Genomic DNA, 24,724 nt, shown 5'->3' on the forward strand with positions numbered 1-24,724 from the left:
TACACACGGCCACTTGGCCAGGGACAGAAACTATAACAACAACAACAATAAATCCCCTGGTTTAGTGCTTTCCATTTATCACGTACTCTGCAAAGCCAGAACAGGTATGAAGGCACTTAATCCTCAGCAAGACCCAGTGAGCCAGGACTCTGAGCATCCCCATGTTCCAGATGAGGGGCGGGAGGCACAGGTGCTTGCCTGCATGAATGCCTAGTGTGCCCTTAAGTCTTGGAGCCATGAGTGGCAAGGGGAAGGCTCCAGAGGCTCCTCTTCACCACCTCATATTCCTTCTACTAGTCTGGGGTAGGGGAGCCAAGAGAGATGGGCAGAAAGAAAGGAGCAAAGGCTTTTGTGGCTCCAATAGCTCCAAATCAGGGCTCCTGATGGCTGTTTTTGTGAATAGTGAGTAACCACAAAGAACACTGAAGTGTGTTCCATGATTTTAAATACTCAAATGTATAAGACCATGCCTTTTTCATACGGTAGGAACAGCGTTATTTTATTTGCTCAAGATTACACAGATATGTGCTGTGGCTATCTAGAGAGATAGTTCATGATCCCCATGCAGGGGCGGTGGCAGATGGGTGGGGGGGAAGTGGGTGGGGTTATGTGGCTTAGAACATTGTCATTAGATGGAGCTTTGTAGGGTAGTCTCAATCTGGTCTAAATTCCAAAAAAAAATATTTTTTTCTCACTTCCTGTAAACCATTCTTGCTACTTATAATTGATGAAATATTATAAATATATGTATTTATATACGTGAACATAAATATGCATTTATTTATCTATAGCAAAGGTAAAACAAGAAAAAGGGTATCGTCCATTGGCACTGAATTAGCCCTGGGGAGCTGAGGGGAGAGAGGGCATGCAGGAGTGTCAGCACTGAGCACACTCTAAGCACCAGAGCCCAGCAAGGTTTATGGCATTTCCTTGACTCTGGATTTGCCTGCTAGCATAGTTCCTCATGTTTACCTGCATCTGGATTTGCCTTTTTTTTCTTTTTTAAACTTGTCTTTATCGATCTTCTCTGATTGACTTTTTAAAAAAAGCAACCCTCTTTTTATGCCCCTAAAAAGGTATCTGGATGTGTCTGTGCTTGGTTTTATTTTTTCCTAAATGATCCTTTTTTAAATAGCACTAAACAAGTTAATTAATAATAAGGATTGCTTAAGACAAATCTACCACTACTAGCATCCTTACACTGGTTTATTCTTATGAAAGAGCTTTGTTTTTGTTTTTGAGATACTCTATTCTCTGGTGAAGCCCAAGTTTTGACAGATAGCAATTCTTCTCTATAATTAGAAAAATGGGCAACAAGTTTAAAACCCCAGTTTTAAGATAAAAGACAAAAAATATAAGTATTCTGGATGATATTTTGTTGGATAAATAACATACTCATTCACCCTATATAATTTTAGTATTTAATGTGATTCAGTCTCTCTCCAGAATTCTTATGATAGCCCCCAAGTGGCTTCACTTCTTCCCCTCGCTGACGTCTACTTTCAACGCAGGAGTTGGACTGAGCCTGTTACACTGTGAGTCAGGTCACCACTGCTCAGAGGTCACCCCTGGCTCCCATTCTTTCTCAGGGAAAAGCTGAAAAATCCCGGGGAAGAGGTAATGGGACCTCCAGGATCTGGTCTCCCTTTCTGTGTCTGACCACATGTCCTACAGTGCTCCTCCAGGTTCACTGACCTGCAGCCTCCCTGCAGGACAGCAGCACCCCCACCCTGGAGCTGAAAACCAAAAATTTCTCCCAACATTGCTACAGGTTCCCTGAAGGACAGACAAAGCCCCCCAGGTGGAGAGCCACGCCGCCAGCCATGCATCTCCCACTGCTGGACCCCTGTCCTCAGACGTCTCAAGACTTCCTCACTTCTTCCGCGCCTTGAGAAAGCTTTCCAACAAAGCCTTCCCTGGAAATTCTTTTTCAAATGGAACCACCCACCCCAGACACACCCTAACCCTGTTTCTTGCTGTTTTCCTCCATATCAGTGACTATTATGTGTCTGTTATATAATTATTCATTTACTTTATAATCCGTCTCCTCCCTAGAGAATATAAATTCCATGGCAGCAGTAGGCTATGTCTACTCTGTTCGAGATGGGATCCCCAGCACCTAAGACAGAGCCTGGTACTCTGTAAGTTTTTGTTCACTAAGTGAATTGTCATCTGAACAGCTATCCACACAGTTCTGTCCTTTCCAATGGACCTACTCAGTAAAGAACCATAAATCCTGCTTGCAAAGTCCAGATTTCATGTAATTTTATTCTTTTTATTTGTTTTTTCTTGTTTGCTTTAGCATTAAGAATGCTCAAAGCCTGTTGCCCTCCTCTACCAATTGTACCGGGCACTTGTGTCATGACTATTTTATATACTCATCTCCCCCGTTCAGTTTCCCCTTTATTTTTCTGCCCATATTTCCTTTCCGTCTTTTATCCATCCATCCATCCAGCTAGCCAGCCAGCCAGCCAGCCAGCCATCATCTCTTCAGGTTAGCTTCCTGTTTAGTCTATCTTTCCCTTTAGTCTATTTATCTATCTGTCCATCTACCTATCTACCCATAATCCATTCAGTCATTTATCATCCCGTCATGTTATATATCCCTAGCAAGATCCATTGAATAATTTAGGGGAAGTGAGATCTAGCAATACCCATCCTTAATCAAGAAAATGATTTTTCAAAATGCTAATCTCAATTTAAAAATCTGATATTTTTATTTTGAGAGAATGTTCATTATTTATTGTAGGTCTACACATCAGAAAACAAGTGCTGTGTTAAATACCTGTCTTGATCTTAAATTCAGAAAATGTGGTTCTTCGTGGAAAACTGGTAATTAAAAAACTACTTATCTTGTATGTGTAATAACCTTCTAAAGACTCCTGGGGCACCTGGGTGGCTCAGTGGGTTAAACCTCTGCCTTCGGCTCAGGTCATGGTCTCAGGGTCTTGGGACTGGGCCCCACATCGGGCTCTCTGCTCAGCAGGGAGCCTGCTTCCCCTTTCTCTCTCTGCCTGCCTCTCTGCCTACTTGTGATCCCTCTCTCTGTCAAATAAATAAATAAAATCTTTAAAAAATAATAATAATCTTCTAAAGACTCCTGAGTTATTATAGCATTTCTAACAAACTTGAGTGTCTTTGAGGTTCAGCATGGAAAATTTTTATGGCTGAGACTACATTTACTTTGAATCCAATTTTTCCTGAGCCAAATAATCATTTGCAATCAAACATATTACTGTTAATGCATCATAATGACAAGGGATTTAGAAGGTCAATGATCTGTGTTCAATTTCATACCCTACTAACAGATACTTAGGTAAGAAAGATGAGCCAATGAGCCCAACCGGAAAGCACAAACTGATAGTCTGATCACTTCCCTCTCTCAGGGCAAAGACACTGTTTGTGAACAAGAATAGAGCTATTTAGAGCTGCTCGACTTCCAGACAGTTATATTAGTATCAGTGATTAACACAAAGGAGACCATGAGGAGAAGAGCAATGAATGCGAATGTTACACTGTAATCACACTTTGGAATGGCCAGTTCCTTCTTTTTATTTTCATTGTTTTCACCAAGATCCATTTCCTCAAAATAAGGTTTTTAAGATTTAAATTTTAATATGTATTCCAGGTTCCAGTTCTAAGGTATCATTATCATGAAAATCTGGACAAACCAATACACATCAATTTAATGAGCTGCTTTTAAGGAGTTTGGTTCTAAAGATGAGATGAAAGTAACTTGTTACCTACACATAGACATTAGCTTCATGGTCTAATAAAATATAAAGTGCAACAGAAGAATACCAAATACTTACGGGGAAAAAAAATCCTCTTGGTAATAGTTCAAAATGAATTATTTTGAGGAGGTGCCTGGGTGGCTCAGTTGGTTAAGCATTGGGCTCTTGGTTTCAGCTCAGGTCACAATCTCAATGGACTCTCATCAGCAGTCTGCTTGTCCCTCTCCTTCTGTTCCTACCCCCTGCTCGTGTTCTCACTCTCTCTCTCAAATAAATGAATAAATAAAATCTTTTAAAAAAATGATTTATTTGGGTGCCTGGGTGGCTCAGTCAGTTAAGTGTCTGCCTTCAGCTCAGGTCATGATCCTGGAGTCCTGGGATTGAGCCCCACATTGGGCTCCCTGCTTAGCACGGAGTCTGCTTCTCCCACTCCCCTCTACCTCTGCCCCGACTCATGCTCTCCCTCTTCCTCTCTTTTTCAGATAAGTAAAATGTAAATAAATAAATGAATGAATGAATGAATGAATGAATCATTTTGAGTAATAAGGGTAATAATAATTATAACATTAATACATAAAATATTCTGGGTGTGCTTTTATGCCAGGCATTTAGCTTACTAGCTCATTTACTCCTCATGATAACTGCATTAGGTACAAATGAGTATCCTCTCCACTCTCCACTGAGAAGCCAAGCCACCCCTCCATCACAAGTTTGTCTCACCCCTGAGCCTATGCTCCTCACCACCGTGTTGCCCCACCTCCCCAATAGCTTCCCCCCAGCAAGGAATAGTTATGGGCCCAAATGTCATCTACCTATGACCTTCCTTGGGAATCCAGACTCTCAGGCGGGCACTCAAGCTGTGTCAGTACATGGTCCTCCCTGACACTCCCAACCCAATTCCTTATACTGATAATTTCCCTAGTGCCCTGTAAAGGCACTCTAATCCCTTTCTTTACTTTAAGTTTATGCTTTCCTCCTTCTCGAAATATATTTTTTTCTATTTCTATTTGGTTTCCTCTCACTTACAAACATTTCCCTACCTGTTAAAAATTCACATTATTAGATCCCTCTGAAATTCTAAATGTCATAAAAAATGGAAGATGACTTAATTTTGTGGTATTAAGAACATTTTCTGATTGTTTTATATCTATCAGTTTTGTTTCTCATAAAGTCTTATGATCTCTTTTAAAGATTACTTTCCCCAGGTCAGTGCACAAATAATTAGAACAGCATAACTCAAAACATACTTCAACTTGACAGTTTCCTTTTGCAGTGAAATTGAAATAATTAAATTATAGAACCTACTAAAAACTTAAAAACTGAGATATGATAAGGTCAAAAGATTTAATAAATGAAAATGATTTTACTCTTAGCAGCTACCTCATTAAAACTCTTAGAAGACACATATGCAGCTTAGAGGCTTCTTATATACAAAGCAGTTCCTTAAACAATAATTGTATGAATTATTAAGTTCATAAATATGTCGAAGATGCTTCCTAAGTGACTGGGAAATTTTTAAATGGGTTGGCTAATTAAGGTTCTTTCTGAAAAACCCACCCAAACGAGAAAAACCAAGCAGGAAAACCCCCAGCAGTCTGAAATACCAGAATAATATTTGAAAATACCTGATGCCCAAGTTGCATGCTGATAACAAGCAATATTGAGCTTAAAAAAGAACACCTAATCTCTATTTAAAAATAAACAAACTCAAACTACAAAGTTTCCAGAAAATACCTTTTTGGATTACAATAAAAGTCAGTTCCCCTAAGCTGAAACCATTATGATTCTTTTAGCTTTTGTAGTAAAAATAGATTCCTGATCTCCCTTTTTTACATTATGCCATTAAGAATTTATTTTTTCAGACTCTCTTCACATTCCTACAAAAAAGACACCATATTGGAGCTCTGTCTTGATTCAAATCTTGGGTTTATCCATCTTTGTGACTTTTTCTGAGTAATGGGATAACTCCACTTGGGGCCAAAGGTCCTCCAAAGGTTGGGTGGTTGAATGTAAAGAAATGATCTATCCATCTTCTAGAGGGTATAGAAGGACCGCATATTCCCTAGGGGCCAGACAAAGCCCTTACCCTGCTCCAATTCATACACAGCTTCCAATCCATACACAGGCTACATTTTACCTATAACAAGAGTTCCCAGAACCTGCAGTTCAAATAAAATGAGCAATCTTAGCAAAGCAAAGCATCCGAAAGCTTGCCTTTCAGCAGCACCTGATGCTTTTCGCTGCATAAACTCTGTGGCATACAGAGCAGCCTACACGCTATTCTAGATGGAGAATTTATACAAGGTAAAAATGGAAAACCCACATCTATGGCTCTTCGCCTATTTCAAAAACATAAAGCCATTTAAAAGGGGTAAGATATCCAGCCTTCTTAAACTGCCTAAAACAAACCCAGCATTACTCTGGTATTATCACTGGGATGTGATACTCAACCTCTAGCTGTGTTGTTCAATTTTTACAGAGAAATTGAAATATTGTGAAACATTTGGTCCTACTGGTATTTCTACCCTTTGGTGCCATTTGGTGGCAGGTAGTACTGAGTGTTTGGTATGTGCCAGGAACTGTTATAGGTGTCAGTAACTGAAAATGAAGAGACATGGTCTGATCCCTCAAGAATGACAACCTAGCTGGGGAAATGGGCCCAGCACAGACTCTCTAGATCACAAGTATGAGGAAAAACCTTGGGAAAAGTAGAGGAGGGAGATTCAGATGACATCATGGAAGAGGAACATAAGAGCTGAGACATAAGGAAGGGTAGAAAAGGGGCAAAGGGCACTCTAGGTCAGGGAAGTGTGGTGGCTACAGAGCCATGAATGTGTCAGCTGTGTGCAGGTATGGCCAAAGCCAGTTGGGCAAATGACAGAAAGTATGTCCCCTCTGGATGAAGGTAGCTCTGTACGAGCACTGCTTGTTGAACACAGGGTGCCATCTGTCTAGAGAAGAGCCCTGCCTTCACAGATGGTAATAGTCTGGAATAACTGGGCCATTATGTACGAGGAGTGGCAAGGCACATGGTTGGATAGGTGGGTCGGGAAGAGTCTTAAATGCAATGCTCAGGAGTTTGAACTAGACTGCAAGCAATGGGAAATCACTGGGGTTTAGAGTTCAGAAGTAACCCGATCGTATTTTGAAAGGCAATTCTGCTGGCTACATGGAGAATAGATTAGAACTGGCAGGGAAATGAAGTGAGCAAGCCCAGTTCGTGATATCGCCCCCATCCAAGTATGAGGTGGTCAAGGCCTCACCTATGGCAATGGATCCAGTGCTCCTAAGTGAGGGGGAAAAAGAATGGGATAAGTCAAGGCAAAAGCAGTCGCAACAGGGACAAAGTATAGATTTGATGGGAAATGGAAGGTTCAGCAGTTGTCATCAGAGTTCCAGATTCCAAAGGGAAAGCAGTTTCATCCACGTGCTGAGCTCAAGATGGGGAATATTTAGGCTGGAATTTATGATAGCTTGTTGTCCTGCAGGATAGCGAGGGGGTACAGTAGTAAGATGACTTTCAGTCATAAACCAAAGTCTTCAATGAATATTGGATAGTGACAGGAATAATGAACAGTGATGAGAAAGGAGCGATAAATGCAACTAGACGGGAAGAAAAATCACAGGGAAACGCTGGTAGATGGGATACAAATTCCAATATGTCACTTAGCAGAGGACAAGAGACATGAATTTGATCTTTCTGGGTTTCAGCCTCCCTAATCTGCATAATGGGATAAATGACATTTTTACATGGGATTGATATAAAGTGGTAATTGGCAAACTATGGCTCAAGGACCAAATCCCACCTACTGCCAAGCTTTACTGGAACCCAGCGATGTTTGTTGGTTTACCCGTTGTCTATGGCTGCTTTCACACTACATCAGCAGAGCTGAGTAACTGTGACAGGGACTGAAAATATTCACTATCTGGCCCTTCACAGAAAATGTCGGCTGATCTCTGTTGTAAAGGGTCAATGTGTAAAACCCCTGAGTTCAGTGTATGTCACACAGCCGAGGCTCAATATAAATTTTTCCCTTTCTGCTCTTTGAGGAAGGTCACGCTAATTATGGAAGGGGCAAGAAAAATGTGGCCTTCACTTCATGACTCTGGGCTTCAGGGAGCAAGGTTCATTTTTTCCAGGTTGTGAAGGAAGCAGTATTGTTAGGAGAGAACTGGTCTCAAAATAAGAAGGCAGGGTAAGTGTTGCAATAACTCTCTGATGCTATCAGGAAGTTAAACTCTACCTCACAGAGGACTTTGAAAACAAAAGCTAATCTAGCCTTGTAAAAAGCATTGGCTACTGTATCAGGTATCAATTAACCAGTCTCTTCCCCCAGAATTAAATTTCTGCTCAAAATGGAAGGCTCTGGGGATACTGACAACTATTAGGAGCGAGTGAAAAGAAAAACCAGCTTAATTTTAACAGCCAGAGCTTGTGAATTAAGCAAGGGTACAGGATGGGTGAAGAATCAGATTCTTTCAAACAGAGAGGAAAAGTGCTATTTAGATACTGATTTTAAACAGTCTAGAAGAAAAAGTTTACCTACTCTTGGGCTCTAATGCTTTGGGATAAGGAAAAGCAAATGGTTGTTTATAAGTTAAAGACAAAATGAAGTCTGGATTTTTTTTCAGGTTAATCAACCTTCTCTAATTTGGAAACTTAACTACATTCAATTTCACTGAAATTTAAGTAGATATCACCTCATGAAATATTTAAAACAGGGCTTTAAAAAAGGTGAAATCCAACTGGAGCCTAAGAAATTAAATGGAAAATCAAAAGTTGTTCATGTACAGCATGGTGACTACAGTTAATAATACTGTATTGTACATTTCAAAGTTGCTAAGAGAATAGATCTTATACCTTCTCATCACAAGAAAAAGAATTTTCTGTAACTATGTTCGGTAATGGATATTAACTAGACTTACTGCGGCAGTCCTCTTGCAATATATGTAAATATCAAATCATTATGCTGTATGTCTGAGACTAGTGTGATGTTCTATGTCAATTACACCCTAATAAAAAAAATAATAACAATAAAAAGTTGTTCTAGGAAGTATAACTAAGACAATCCCTGAGGAGGGGGTTCTTGAGGGGACCAGCAGAGCTGTGTGTGAAGTGGAGAGCAGGACAGGTTTTGCATTCCTGAAAAACAGCAGAGACGTGTCATCTACCCTTCAGACTCTACTTCAGATGTGTGCATCAAAGTGCAGCAGAAAAGAAAAAGTTCAGGGCTTTGGCTTATGCTGGAAAACTTAACAAAGTTAGGGAAACACAGAACCCAAAACAATTTTTTCCACTGAAATATAACATTTCTTCCCTCAAACACATACGTGTACCTCATGGATTGTTAAAATACGCCTATCAAAACAGTCTGCTACCCTTTCAGCTACCTCATGTATAACCTATACACAAAACTTTGAAAAAAAAAAAGAGTTCAGTGATTAGCATTTTGTAATCACCCTGTAATTTAAAATATTTATAATGGCTCATGAGCTAGAGTTTGAAAAATAAAGACTGGTGCTTTAAAGAGATTTTTGCTTTGAATTTTAATATTGCTCATAATGCAATTACTTTACTTACATAATACAATAATTTTCACACCTGCAGAATTCACTTAGGAAATATAATAAAATGTGCTAGATTTTTTACACAGTAAATATGTAATAGCAAGTTCACATTATACTGGATTCTAGCCTACTATTTCATATTTTCTTTCATTGCATTTGTAGGTCATTGCATCTGTAGTATAGCAAATTATCACCTTTGAGAAAACAGAATTGCCTAACAAGGTTTTTCTCCCTCTGAACTAAAAGCTACACTGAAATGGAACAGGTTGCTCACCTTAAGGATGTTATGCAAGGCCTCCTGTTAGTTTCCCAAAGTGAAAATTTCCATTGTATTAATGAAACACACTTATTTTTCATCACACAAATATGTTGCTATACTTCATAGATGGTGGCACTGAGTTACTTTTCCATCCAACCAAATTCTGGTTGAAACTGTATGCTTGGACACCACTTTAAAAGTTAGACAGTTCTAAAAGATAGTTGTGACTCTAAGATGTAAACTAAAATTTGACTGTTTAAGAGAAAAAATCTAATTCAAAGAACAAATATAGTTGAGAATTTAATTTAGATGATACCAGCTAAGACAACTGCATTTCAATATCCAAAATTGTACCCTAGGTTTTACGTTAATTAGTGATAAAACAATGACTGGAAGCCTGGGAGTTCTTTCACTCATGTGCAAATATCCTGAGGTTCCTTTCAGGGAAGGATGCCACAACCGAGCAGCCTCATCCTGAGCTGTGTAGGGAATACGTGGCTGTCCTTGGCAGTGTTGTGGCACAGGCTAGAGAAGCTATTTAAAGTGGCATTCAACACTTGTGGTTGTGTCAAGAGTGACTCAACGGGACATAAGTAAAAGCGTGAAATCCAGGGTGGCAATGACCTCTAGCATCCTGAAACAAAATCCTAGGAGACTAATGAAATTTCTTCCTGCTATTCTTAGACCATTAGAGCACTTTCCATGGACTTCATGCCTGATCAGTTATCACAAGAGCTGTACTCTGAATAGGTATCTTACTCAGATGACAAAGTTGCATCTACCCTAAATTACCAAATATGGGTGGAAGTTTATTGTATTTTTGTGCAGGTGGATTTTTGTAATATAATACGCTATAGTGGAGAGGTGGCAGTGTGTATAAATAACATGCACCTCTCTCTTTCTCACACACACACACACACCCCCCTAGTTCAGGTACGCCTCAGTGAGGGTTGATACTACCTGGCTCGCCCACCCAAGACATGCAAACATCACTACAAACATTAGCTAGATTATATACTTCAGGTTTGTGTTCTTAGTAATATCCAGAGTTCTTTCACTTAGCACTTTATCAAAATGTTATGATTTAAGGGGAAAAATACATTTGCTTCAGGCATTAGCAAAATGTAGACACAGCCAAAACTAAATAATACATAGGTGAGAAATCTGAAATAGTTCGGATGTTAGCTTTTAGTGCCTCCTGGAAAGGTTTGGGAGGGATGAGAGCGAATGTCTTCCTCTTCCACTATTCTACCTGTCTCTGTGCCAGTCACTGTACTTCTTTGTTCCCAGTGGGATGGTCTGTGTCTAGGTTCTTGATTCTAGCTTGGTCACATCTGTGTATCAAGGCTGACATTGCAATTACAGAGAAGTCTCCGTCCTCTCAAGTTCTTCAAAGTTCTGATTGTAAATTATAGAGTCATCATCAACTCTGTTCCAAGAGATGTGGGGAAAGAGTGAGTTGGGTAGGGCTGAACGCTGCTGATAGAAACAGGAAGTGCAGCTTGTAGAATGTGCCCACTGTCTTGGCCTGGAGACTCCTTCGTCCTTCTCTGGTCCACTGCTGAGGCAGGAAAAGGTTTAAAGACCAGGCCATTGGAGGGAAAGAAGAATTTCCAGGCTGACTGCTACCTTAAAAAGCTTTGTCACTCTTGGAATACCTAAATAGGATATTTTTAATGAGGAATGTGTCCTGAGAGTTTCACAAAGCTCTACTGTACCATATAATCTCCCCTATAAAATACAGGAACATTTAATAAGAGTTGGTATATGTAACAATGAAGAGAAAAAAACCAAATGGGGTTAGACTAGTGCTCAGTGGCCAGCTAAGCTCACTCTCTAACAAAGTTAACCAGCTCCAACAAACCAACCTGATACAATACGGCATTCAGATTTAGGCCTTATCACATTATAGATTATTGAATGTCATGGAACAACAGGGTTGTTGTCAAATAGAAGAAAACCACCAATGCTAAATCAATGCCAAAAACAAAAAACCTACTGTAATCTATGGTTACTTCATGAATTATACATCAGCAGCTGGAGGGGTTTTTTTTCTATGTAATCGTGCTTTGATCAATTTTTATTCTAGTAATTCTTTCAGAATCAACTTTGTTGATCATTTTGAAAGTATCTTTCCTCATTATAAAGGTCAGTTCACAATGAGAGAGCTCAGATAAGGACAATTACTCTAAAGTATTAGTCAAATCCTTCTAGAGTCTTCCAAGTGGAAAGTGTTAAATATTATGACCATTCCTTCATAATACTTATGCTCACCTAAAATAGTACAACATTCACTTTGTAAAGTCTCTCACTTGAAATAAAGAAAACAAATCTGTTAATAACCAAAGCAGTGTACATGAATTTTCAAAACCAGAATATTTAAATACTCCCAATGTCTGTTTTGTGATAACATTAGATAATGTAGAAAGAATGCCTTGGTTTTGTTTTGGGTTTTTTTAACATTGAAAATGATAATTACTTATTGAGATTTAAAAACCAAGCTTGAAAGGAACCTAAAAATCTTACTCTAATATTAATGAAAACCAATGATTTTTCAAAAGAGATGGAAAAAGTGCTTGAAAATTAAGACAAGTCTTCCTCAAATGGAACAAAAAAGCAAAGAGGAAAAGTGCATGATTCTTGGATAATTTCTTTTTTTCAAAAATATTCCCATGTAAGGTAATCATTTATCATCCAAACTGGGACACTTTTTAAGAGTGAAAGGAGATGCTGTTAATAATTAGCCTCAGACAAAAGGCTTTAACCAGGGCATTCTCAGTAAAAGCAGGACCCATGGCACCCTAGGTAAGAGAATGTGTGATGTGAGCTTTTTATCAATTTCCTCCTCTGTTCTCACCATTCTCTCCCCGATCAAATGAGGTCAAGTGGACAAAAAGTGGTGCAGTTTCGGGGCAGCCTTTAGGGGAAAACAGAGGAGCATGGATCTCAAAATAGGACCACTAGAGCTAAGGAACAGAATATTTGAAATATTTTAATCAAAACTCAACATTTTCTATCTTATCTTTCTTTTTTTTTTTAAACGCCTAATTTATTCCAGGCTTTCAACCATTTAGTCTGCATGAATTATGTATTTCAGAAAGAAAAAAAAAAAAACCCACATATCTCCAATCTAAACCTCTACAGACCGGCCAAGTTCTTTTAAGGACCTCTGAACTCTTACGCCACATTATTGGAGGAGCACAAACCTCATCTGTACAGCTGGGCTGCAGAAAGGAAAGGGAAAGAAGAAGTAACAGTAAATGATACAGAAATGACATGACTGGTAGGCTAATTAGGCCCCTGGCAATCCTAGATCAGAACTCGGGGATTGCACAGGTCCCACCAAGGCAACGAGAGGTGCACTGATGTAGGGCAATTTCCCTGTGCACTCACACTGCATCGGTCCGTTTGGGGGCCCGTTGATGGTTCTGATGGTTGCTGTTGTTTATCACTGAGACAGTCCTCGGAAAGCTCAACTCAGAGCTATGTACAGGCACAGCTGTTTCCCCGACTGTGTGTGTGCGTGCCTATGTATACATAGACGTCGGCTTCCCTCTCTATCTATAATTTCTCTTTATGCCTCTGGCTTTTATGAAAGACCCACACTAGGACCTGTTTTCACTAACCGAAAGAAACAGAAATAGGATTTTCACTTCTATGAAATGATAACTGCTTCTTTGCTTTATGTCATTTCAGCTTACAAAGGATTTCCTAGGAATGCTCTATTTTCAGATAACGGGGAAACCTATCCATGTGTATACACACACACACACACACACACACACACACACACAAATATACAACATGTGAAAGTTCTGTTCTTGGACTAAAAGGAAATAATTGGTGGCTCTGTTACAATATATTTCTTTTCTTTTTTTTTTTTTTTTTTCAATCCAAAGCATTAGAATAAGTGAACCATACACTGGAAATAGAATGAAAATGTTATGCACTCTTTTCCCCTTCTATGAGTACACAGGAGTTTTTATTTTACTTGGATTTATTTTCTTTTCACTATTTCTGTGACTTGAGTTGCCCACACTCTAATTGAGTTGGGAGGCTGAGCGTGGTTCTCAGGGAGTTATCACCGATAGGGCAACTAAACAGGAACCATCCCCTGAGACACAGCTTTGACCTCTGGCTCTCTCCAGAGAGCTATAGTCCCAGTGGCAGACTCCATACATCTGTTCCTACAATACAGGCCTCTCTCTTGACCCCAAATTGTCTAAGTTCTGCCAAGACTTCCCATGCTTGCTTTAGGTGTTGTGCTACGCCAAGCCAATGGGCCAGTGGGCACGGTCATGTGGGTGTGTGCAGGCAATGAGCTGGAGGCAGGTCTCCTTCCCACGACTGTATGCATTCTCCATGGGATCAATGTCACTGTCAGTGGGAGAAAATTGGTTCTTGAGGGGAAGGGTGAAAAAATCTTAGATGTTACAATAGTCTGTAGCTCTCCAAGCTCCACTCTCATGACAAAATCTTATTCCTTAGTATTTAGTTTCTCTCTTTAGGGAGAATTTAAATTTAACTTAATTTTTCCCCTTAGGGGGCCATTAATGAAAAAAGGTTGAGAAATAATTCTCTAGTCAATCATCTTCCCTTTCCTGAGGGAAGGCAGTAGAGGGAGGGAGAAAGGGAGAGAGGCAGAAAGAGAGGAGGAGGAGAGAATGGGGAAAAGCCTAAGAGGATGAGGGAGGAATCCTTAGGTAAGAAAGTGATGGCTGTGGATACTTAGGAGAAGTGGGAAGGGAAGCTGACCAGAAGCAGCGCCCCACCCTCCACCCTGGACCATGCCCAACAGGGTTGTTGTATGGTTCTCACTGTATGGGTTCAGATGAACAGAGAAGTCTTTCTACAGCCTTATACTGTTCTTATCAAATAAGGGCTAAAGTCTAGTCTCCTGACCTGACACTTGAAACAGGCCCACTGGCCAGCATTGTCCCCGAACACCATATCCATGTCTGCGCCCAGGCTGAGGCTTGCTTCAGGAGGCTGAGCCCTCTCGTAAGTGGCTTTGCCTGAAGACGCAGTTGATGTCCTTTGTCCTTGACCTTCTTTAGAGATCTAAAGTGAAGGCACCGTCTAGTACTGAGTCTCTTTCCTTTTGGCACTCAGGTAGGCCCTGATCCTTGTTGGTTGCTGGTTGTCATTTCATCACAAAGAAAGACAATCCCATGTGCCATAGGATCTGCTTCCTTTAAAGGCTTTCAAACACCTCTTAGAGTGAAGTTATCTATAATGCAAAATTTAAAGGCAAACAGCTACTGCACTCCCTTGGGAAAAGGCCCAAGGAAAGGGAGAAAAAATATTTCCAAGCCAGAGGCTGACTAAATTGCCCAGGGCTGGAAGAGATACAGGATCAAGTCTAATTCCAAGTCACTGCCCAGGAAACTGGCAGCCAGCGAAGCCCATCTTCTCCCCTTGCACATTCCTATGAAACGCATGCCAGAAGCAGCAATTCCAAGTCATGGTAACCCAGAGCTCTGGGCCAGCCCTCCTGCAGGCGCCCTTGGTGGGCCCCACACTCACAAATTGCCTCAGATGTCAACTTTGTACGTTATCTCTACGTGAGGGTATACAGACAATCACCAACGTAAACTAACAAGACTGAAGGAACCCAAAGTCCATCATACAGATATAAACTCATGTCACGTTACCAGATCGTACTGCCTCACGGAAAACTATGAAAGAACACTTTCTATTAGCCCTGTTATTATTTTGTGAAAAGCACAATTATATTTCATGTTCTTCTGTGTATGTGCAAAAATGTTAATTTGTGAAATATTGGCAGTGAAGATATAACTGTTTAAATTCTGTTTTGGTATTTTTTTCAGTTGTTTATATACTACAAAGTTCAATTAATAGAAGTCACACAAAGAAGCATGTTCTGTAAGAGCCAAGTTGTTATTTTCAGGGTCATACCCAAGGATAAAACACAACAGGTCGAGGGACCTTGCAATAATTTTGTGTATCATAGTCGATGCACATAGCTTGGGCTCAATGACTGTTACTGAATTGATTACTGGGTATTTATTCCATGTCACTGAATAGATATTTTAACCTCTTGTGGAATACTTGATAGAAAAGGTCAGGTTTTTCCTTCTATGCTAGGGATTTGGTGGGTAAACTCATAACTTCAAACTTCATTACAGAAATATTTGATAAATTATAAAAGACAGAAAAATGAAAAGGGAAGAAAACAAATGGTTTCAAGGATACGAAATTCCTGTTCAAGCTAAGAAAATATATTTTAAATTCTGGAGAGAAGGGAGTATTTTTCTACATGTCCACTTTAATGCGTGTTGCACACACAGAGCATTCTATATATGTTTAACTCAACTACCCAACTGAATAAGCAATCATTGCAGAGGCAAGGTAAACAGATATTTTCCTCCAAAGATATCTCACCTCCTAAGCAAGTTAGGGAAAACACACAGATTCCAAGCATTCCAACACAAGAGCTTCATAGCATAAGCAGGATTCTGATGTACCCATAACCCAAATAGTGAGGGCTAGAGTATCATCCTACTACAGTGTTAGCAAAACAGATTGTTCCTAAGTTGTAAAAATACTATTCACACATAGCACTCACTTCATCAAGAATTATTCTAGAGAAGTAACAAGTTATATGATTCCAGAAGAGTACAGGAAAAGGTAGTGATTTATATAAGACATCATACCGAGCTGTTTTCAAAAGGTTCCAAACCTCAGACAAATGAACAATACTTTCACTAAACTACCATATAATCAAATGTAAATAATTTCTATTATATTTCACCATTCAAACAGAGAAGAAAATGTAGATCTTGAAATAAACAGATACCAATCCCTTATGAAAATTTAGTAAAGAATCTACTTAGGTTGGCTAAGATTCACTTGGCTTGATTAATAATTTGGAAACAAATTTATTATTTATAACTACATTAAAGTTTCCAAAACCAATGTCCTGAGCTGCTGGGTATAGTTTGTAGGTAGATCTCTTATCCATACATACATAATTTGAAGCGAGTTCCAATAATCTATCTGACATGCAGGTGTATAGAACAGTGTACTGTAATAGGCCATTATTAAATTCTAAAATTTCTATTAAATTTTACATTCTAAAACTCGATTAAATTCTAAAATTTAGAGATTCAGTGAACTCCCTCATCTGGGAAGTCAGGTTTTTGACCGTATTCTATCCTCAAGGGAAATGCTTCAGAAAAACAAGTGTATATACCTTCAAATCTTTTCTATAACGGTACTTAATTTTAGATATGTGTTAATAACACTGTTATAAGCAAATAAGCCATATTAACCTTCACATTTCCTTTGGTTTAGCTGCTGATTTTTGCGTATGTGGCTGACACCCTTTGGAACATCTGATGGAACAATGACTTAGAACATTTAGCATCCAAAACACTCCTTTAAATCCAAAGTTTACCTCCTTCATCTTTAAAATGCACTCTATACTTTCAGCAGTGACTCAAATATGTAACCTAATGTTTGACACTGCAATGAGCAATAACCTTTCTCAACGCAAACCCACAAGTGTAGCACATTTCTTTCTTTCTTATGGATAAAGAAAAGTAAACATTATTCATAACAACAAAAAGACATAGTGGAAATCTTTCCATTTGCTACAAGATGTGCATTTCCTCATTATGTACAACAGAGTCATATTTTATTCCACCGACTTGCATGTTCTGGTCAGAAAGTAAAATGCCTTTAGAAGTCACCAGGATGCAACACTAGGCATATCAAACAGGGCAGAAGCAGTTTTACGACCGTCTGCCTTCAGTTGATTGTTTACATAATTTACATGTTGTAAATTATCATATACAACCTTAATTTCCAATCAAAAGGCACATATGGTCTATTACATTTCCATCATCTTCAGTTTCTTAAGAAAGAACCACTGAAAAACTTCAAAGCAATTTAAAGAATTCACATGGTGACACGTTTTTCTGCTATTTTTCTTTTCTCTATTCCATATTCCACTTTCATCTAATATGCACAAAATACCAACACGAAGCCTCTGCAGTTCAAGATGACTCTTGACATTGTGTTCACGATTCATATTGCAATACAAAAGTAAATATATGGGATGAAAAATCAGTTTGAGCTAACCCTCAAAGTTGTAAATAAAATTAGATAAACAGCATCGTGTCGTTGAATTAAATGCTGCAAATCGTGGCAAAATAAACTTACTCTGAGATTGAGATGTATGCAGGCACAATGGAAACGTGAATTTACCTTGATGGTAATCAACCACGATGAGTTCTGAGGTAGGGTAATACATCAATTGTGGAAAAAAACGATACACCCACAGTCAGAAACACCACCATCACAGCAGACCTCACAAGGGAGGTAAATGGATGCATTGTAGACATTGACTCGCTCCTTACACGGCTAAAAGATGGCCCTTTTCTCAGGCATCGGGCCTAGCAGCCCTCTGAGCTACACGGGGTCACACTCTCTCTTTCACTGCTCCTCTAGAGAACCAGGCCAGGAGGCACCGCCTCTATCCTCAAAGACAGACCTCGCCTCTATCCAGGAAGGAGCCCAGGCCCCAGCCTTCCGCAGGACCCCAGCTAGCGCTCTCCGCAAATTCCAGCCACCGCTGCCAGGCAGCGCCACCACCACCAGAACCCTTCCAGACTCTGTTGCCCAGGCCTGTTCTGACCCAATATTGATAGTTTAGACAGAGTAAACCATTGCGTGCCATTTCACAGGAAGAATAACTCTATCTGACTCCATCAGCTTTCCAGAAGGCACCCAGCAGGCACATTCTGTTCTGTCTTACCGGAACATCTCAAAAGAGGACAACCCTCACTGGAAGGTAGGCAACCCCTTTTCTGACCGCACACCGAGGAAAGCAACACTCCGCTTTTCATACCTTTGCAGCCACTGACGAGTTAGGTTTCTCCAGCAAGTCCCATAGCTTCTTCCGCTTCTCCGGGCAGCAGGTGTTATCAAACTCTTCTCCCTCCCGCTCTCGCATGGTCTCGGCCTCCCGCCTCAGTTCTTCGTTCATCTGCTCCTTCTTCTGATGATACCTGGCTTGGCAGCAGGACTCCAGGTAGATCTCGTCAATCCCCCAGTAATCAAGCTCTTGGCCAAATGAGAGCGCGCACATTTCTTCCATCATATGGAGTTTGCCCGTCCGGTAGAAGTTTAAAATGGAAGTGAAGGCCCCCGGGTGCCGGTCAAAGAAATACTCGTTCTCGCTGAGGTTGTAGTCATCGCACACCTCCAGGAGGCTCTCGTGCGTGTTGCAGTCCCGGAGCTTCCCCAAGCGCGTCCGGGGCAGCCGGTCCAACGTTCTCCACAGGACTTCGTGGTTGAGGCCCCCCACGTTGATTTTAACCCTCCGCGAGCATGTCTTGCTCCTAATGATGTCCACAGGTTCTGGTGGAAGGGACAGTGTCGATCTTGAAGTCTTCCTGTTTAAGCCAGGGGGGACCTTTTCTGCCATTTTGAACTAGACAAAGCCACAGAGCCAGGCTCCTCAAAAGAATGAGCTGTGGGAGTGTCAGCTGAAGTGATAGCCCTCTGAGGCAGGCATTTCCACCAACACAACTGGAGAAAAAAGGAACAACAATCACTTGGTTACTTCCACTTCCCTAAAGCATTTCCCATTCTTTAAGATTGCTTTGTTGTTCATGCACAACCAGGAGGTCTAATAGTAATTACCGCGTATTAATGGAGATAGGAATCATTGCCCCAAGGTATGAGAAAAGAGAAAAAGACAATACAATGTGCTTCACACACAGAAGAGGCTGTGTATTCAATTTTATACATCTAGAAGGTGGTAACTCCCAAATTTATCGCTGGAGACCACTTTCTCAAGCTCTGGACTAACATATCTACGTGTTGGTCATCTCGTTCTAGATGAACAACCAACACCTTACACTAACCTGCCCACATCTCCCATTTGCCCAACTAGTTCCTGTTCCTTCTCCATTTCAGATTTCTGGCCCTACACATCCCCACAGCCAGCCACCTGAGCTAAAACTCTGCGAAGTCCCAATCGATCTGTCTACATACAATTAAGAACCAGGTCTTAACCAACTGCACCTTCTAAACATTGCTTAAGTGCTCCACCACCATGACCCAGTCCCTGTTACCCTTGAACCATGATTTTGGTTCAAGCCCTCATCACCTCTTGCTTACATTTCTACAACAGCCTCTTAAATTGGATCCCAAACTCTGGTATTGTCAACCTAAAAACCTTTCTCCACATAGCTACTAGAATGATCTGCTAAGATACAAAATTGGCCCAACCCATGCTTTCAGTCCTACAAAGATTCATCATTACTGGCAGTGTAAAGAACAGTTAGCCTTATTAGGTCTGGCCCACCCCTCCACCCTCACCTCTCATCCCTCCAACATCACTATATTCCAGCAACCCCAGACTACATACATCCTTCTGTCTCAAGTTTCTGGAGCTTTCTTCATGCTGTATCCTGGAAGGGCTTCTACCTTTCCCATTTCCTTTTTTACTAACTGCTGCTTGCTCTTCAAGACTGATCTCAGACATCAATCGCATCCTCCAGAAAGCCCTCCGTGATATCCCTCCTCTAGGATCATGAAACCTCTGTGAATGTCACTTCTGTTTCATCATACCAATGCAATAACACCTTTCCCACAAGATGCTGGGAGCTCTTAAAGACAAAGTCTTTCGTATCCTTAACACCAAGCACTTATAGATTGTGAGAGCTTATTTTCGAAAGATTTTATTTATTTATTTGACAGACAGAGATCACAAGTGGGCAGAGAGGCAAGCAGGGGCGGGGGGAGAGGAAGCAGGCTCCCTGCTGAGCAGAGAGCCCCATGCGGGGCTCGATCCAAGGACCCTGAGATCATGACCTGAGCCAAAGGCAGAGACTTAACCCATTGAGCCACCGAGGCGCCCCATGAGAGTTTAATAAATGTTAAATAATGCATCAATTCTTTGTTTTCCACAAAAGAGCTGACAAAAGATCTAATAGGGCTAATGCTTATAGCCAGAAAAATGCATAAATGGGGTTATTTGAATGACCTGCCTAAAATGAATACATGTTTAACGAGTTAAATGTGTATATGTTTGTGTGTACATAGTATCTGTCAGATGTGTGTGTGTGTGTGTGTGTGTGTGTGTACTCTTTTGTTCCACAGCTTTTTCTCGTGGGTACTAATTCTTTAAGACATAACTGCTCTAGTTAGTCCCTCTTGTTGATCTATTATTTTGATCTTCAGCAGCAAGGATCTTCTTATTTGATCTTCTCCTATGTTTTTGTAGAAAATCATGGCGCTTCAAGCAATACATCCAAAACACCACTTTTAATGTAAAACACCATGTTTCATAGCCAATGCCCTTATACCAAGGGGAAAAACTCTTAGATTTAAGAGGTCCTTATAATTAGAACTCTCTCCTAAGATACACACCAATGTCTGCATGTCTCTGATTTCTCCACTCCTATAAGTTAAATTTATTTCTCCATCTGGAAGTCAAGTATCCTCTGAAATTAAAATAAGTCACATTTATGAAAAAAAATGGTGGCTGGACTATGTAAGAAATGTTTCCTATACCACCCATAAATACACTTGAATTGAGAGGTTTTTTTTTTTCCAACCACATGGTGACAGAAATATGTTAGGTAAATACATACACACTGTCATCACAGATGACAAAAATACCTATTTTTACAAAAACAACGATGAGCCACAGTGATTGGGCAAATAACTTAAATTCTCTGAGCCTTAATTTCTTGCTCTGCAAAATGAGGATATCAGTATCTACAGTACCACAGCAGTATTATGATGATTCAGTGAGATAGTTTATGTGAGGTGCTCACTACAGGGAGGTATATCTGAACAGAATAAGAAAATTTATATTTCTCATTTTAAGTTTGCTTTCCAGTCACAGAAAGAAAACTGAGATTAAAAGCTACCCTAGAGGGGCACCTGGGTGGCTCAGTGGTTAAGCCTCTGCCTTCAGCTCAGGTCATGATCTCAGGGTCCTGGGATCGAGTCCCACATCGGGCTCTCTGCTCTGCAGGGAGCCTGCTTCCTCCTCTCTCTCTCTCTGCTTGCCTGTCTGCCCACTTGTGATCTCTCTCTGTCAGATAAATAATAAAATCTTAAAAAAAAAAAAAAAAAAAAAAGCTACCCTAGAGGGGCACCTGGGTGGCTCAGTGGGTTAAGCCTCTGCCTACGGCTCGGGTCATGAACCCAGGGTCCTGGGATCGAGCCCCACGTCGGGCTCTCTGCTCCGAGGGGAGCCTGCTTCCTCCTCTCTCTCTGCCTGCCTCTCTGCCTGCTTGTGATCTCTGTCAAATAAATAAATAAAATATTTTTTAAAAAAAGCTACCCTAGTGTCTATTAAGTAAATGCTAGCAATTAACTGTTTCCCTATTCATATGTTCTGTCTTCTCCAGCAAATTTTAACTCCAGAATGTGTAGAACTGTTGGTCCCACCTTTTCTGAACCTCACAGCATGTATCGTGGATGCCACTGATGCCCATGTCCAAATTTTGTATTCGGGTGACAAGGGAATAGGTATATATACACATACACAAAATTGAGCAACAGTATCAGGATCAGGGAAAACAATTGAAAATATTAGAGATGGGGCAGTTCTGGTAGCGAATCTGATTGTTTGTTCTCCATTAAATAACTTGGTTGTAGACTCAATGACATCTCAGCAATTCACATAGATTATGTGAACAGTCCGTATGAATAATAAACAAAGGCTAATCCATTTTTAATTTGGCTACAAATACATATAAAATGAATTTACTCTTTCTGGAATATCATGTCATCTTAATGTGAAAAAGATAAGCAGTTTTTGAACTGACCAGAATATCAGATTAGAAGTTTTCTGAAAAGGGTGAGAACAAACCCCGACACTGACACAAACATCTCCTGTTCCAGTCAGTGCCAGGGCTTAGTGGGACTTGCTTTCTTATCAAAGTCATTATTAGGGGCCTGGGTGGCTCAGTGGGTTAAGCCTCTGCCTTCGGCTTGGGTCATGATCTCAGGGTCCTGGGATCGAGCCCTGCATCAGGCTCTCCGCTCAGCCGGGAGTCTGTTTCCCCTCTCCCTCTGCCTGCCTCACTGCCTACTTTTGATCTCTCTCTGTGTGTCAAATAAATAAAATCTTTTTACAAAAATCATTATTAAAAGCATAAATGCTATGTCATAGTCACCATTTGTCTCAGATAATTTCACAGATGATTTCCAGTGACTTTCCTTTTTGTACGTTGTGTGTCTCAAGTGAAGAGAGGTCATAAGACTTAAATTTCACAATATCTCTTTTACTGATCAAAAACTTTCTATTATAGGAAATCCAGGGTTGACTGCAAATCCCAGAATAAAAGGCAGCTGAAATTCAATGCCCCGTCTTCAAAGCAGGGGTAGAGAAACTTAGGATGAGAGAATGTGACCCACTGATTTGATTTTCTTAAGACTTAAAGATGGTCTGCTCTGATTACTGTTACAGTGGTTGAAAGTTTTTATTTTCCTTTGGCAGAAAGTTCTGCTTATTATCTGATAAGAAGTGCAGGCTCAGAGGCCCAAGTTCTGGAGCTGTTGAAGAGCTCTGAACAGTGTTGACAGAGTTCCTCAGGTGTTCAGAATAATCATGGAAAACAAATGGTTGCCTCTGGAGCCTGTAGTTGAAGTCAAGTACAGAGGACGGTACCTCAGAAATGCATTCAGCCTTTCTGTCTGGCCCCCTGCCTGTCATTCTCCCTTCTCTTTCTTCCTCTGTGGATTTCCTCTCCCACCTTCCTGTCTGTCTTGTACCATACATTGCTTACTTTTCTCCCATTGCTTTCCCTCTCTTCTGATCTTGTTCCCTAGATTTTTCTGTCCTCAGAGCCTTTGACGAACCACAAAACCAAACTATATAATTTCAGACTTATACCCACTTCAAAAAAATTTTTTTTTGAATTTTTATTTATTTATTTGACAGACAGAGATCACAAGTAGGCAGAGAGGCAGGCAGAGAGAGGGGGGGAAGCAGGCTTCCCGCTGAGCAGAGAGCCTGATGTGGGGCTCAATCCCAGGACCCTGAGATCATGACCTGAACCTAAAGCAGAGGCTTAACCCACTGAGCCACGCAGGCACCCCCACTTCAAAAATTTTTTGAAGGTCTTAATATGAAAACCTCTTAAGCAGAAAACGCCACATCTCCCTCCAGAAGAAGAGAAAAACATTGGTACTGAGCTGCTCTGTACGGGAAGTTGTATGAGCTTGCACAGGGGGCTCTGCTCTGAGCCTCAGGACCCCTGGGTCCAGTTGGGCTGAGTTTTTGCCTCCCCTCACCCTTCTGGTTGGACTTGTTTCCTCACCCATTAAATAATGGCATTTTATGCCTACAGATCATTAATATCGTATGACACTTGGCTAATCTTTCCTCCCACTACGATTCTGTGATTCTTAGCACCCTCCACTCCACTCGTTATCTTCACTTTAGATAAAAGTGAACATATCCTACTACCTCGGAGTCAATGAAAATTTTTTTCCTAATTTCTTTAAAACGAGGTGGTTTCCGTGTTTCCTTTCAAGAAACCCTTGAGTATTTACCAGAGCTTGAAACTACCTTCAGAACATCATAAAAGTTTCACTTCTATTATTTAGTGTTTAGTTAATTTTCCATATTTTGACTTTTCATTTTTTTACCTAGGTTCTTTCCCGCTATATTAATTTTACCTCTAACAATGAACCTGTCGGTTTCCTCTGGGTTAGGTACTACGTCTTGACACTCTTAAGAGCTCGCAAAATTTATGTTTTTAATTTTAGTAATTAAAATGGATATGATGCGCCATTTTCTCACATTTACCTTTATAAGTGAAATTATGTCTATCATCCTCATTTTACTCCATAAAAATTTATCATCTAGTTCAATTTAGTATAAAAGTATACTATAAAATGTACTAATTCAATGTTCAAATGATGTAGATGTTATGCAACTGTGTAAAATTTATATGCACTAATAGTTACAAACTGAATACTTTTTTTTTTTTAAAGAATAGATCTGTTTTATTTAACAGACAGAGCTCACAAGCAGAGAGAGAGGAAGGGAAGCAGGCTCCCCACTGAGCAGAGAGCCTGATGCGGGGTTTGATCCCAGGACCCTGGGATCATGACCCGAGCAGAAGGCAGAGGCCTTAACCCACTGAGCCACCCAGGCGCTCTG

At 40.4% G+C, this 24,724-nt stretch overlaps 1 protein-coding gene across 1 annotated transcript in view; it reads right to left on the bottom strand.

Annotated features, from left to right (window-relative positions):
* The window catches only part of KCNB2 (potassium voltage-gated channel subfamily B member 2), a 396,540-nt gene that overhangs the window by 348,181 nt on the left and 23,635 nt on the right, over nt 1-24,724 (bottom strand). Inside the window, exon 2 of the mRNA XM_047725094.1 lies at nt 18,437-19,119. Coding sequence (XP_047581050.1) covers nt 18,437-19,015 — 579 coding nt within the window. The 5' untranslated portion in view covers nt 19,016-19,119. The remainder of the gene's footprint in view (nt 1-18,436; nt 19,120-24,724) is intronic.

Source organism: Lutra lutra, chromosome 4 (assembly GCF_902655055.1).
Source record: "Lutra lutra chromosome 4, mLutLut1.2, whole genome shotgun sequence".
Taxonomy (NCBI): domain Eukaryota; kingdom Metazoa; phylum Chordata; class Mammalia; order Carnivora; family Mustelidae; genus Lutra; species Lutra lutra.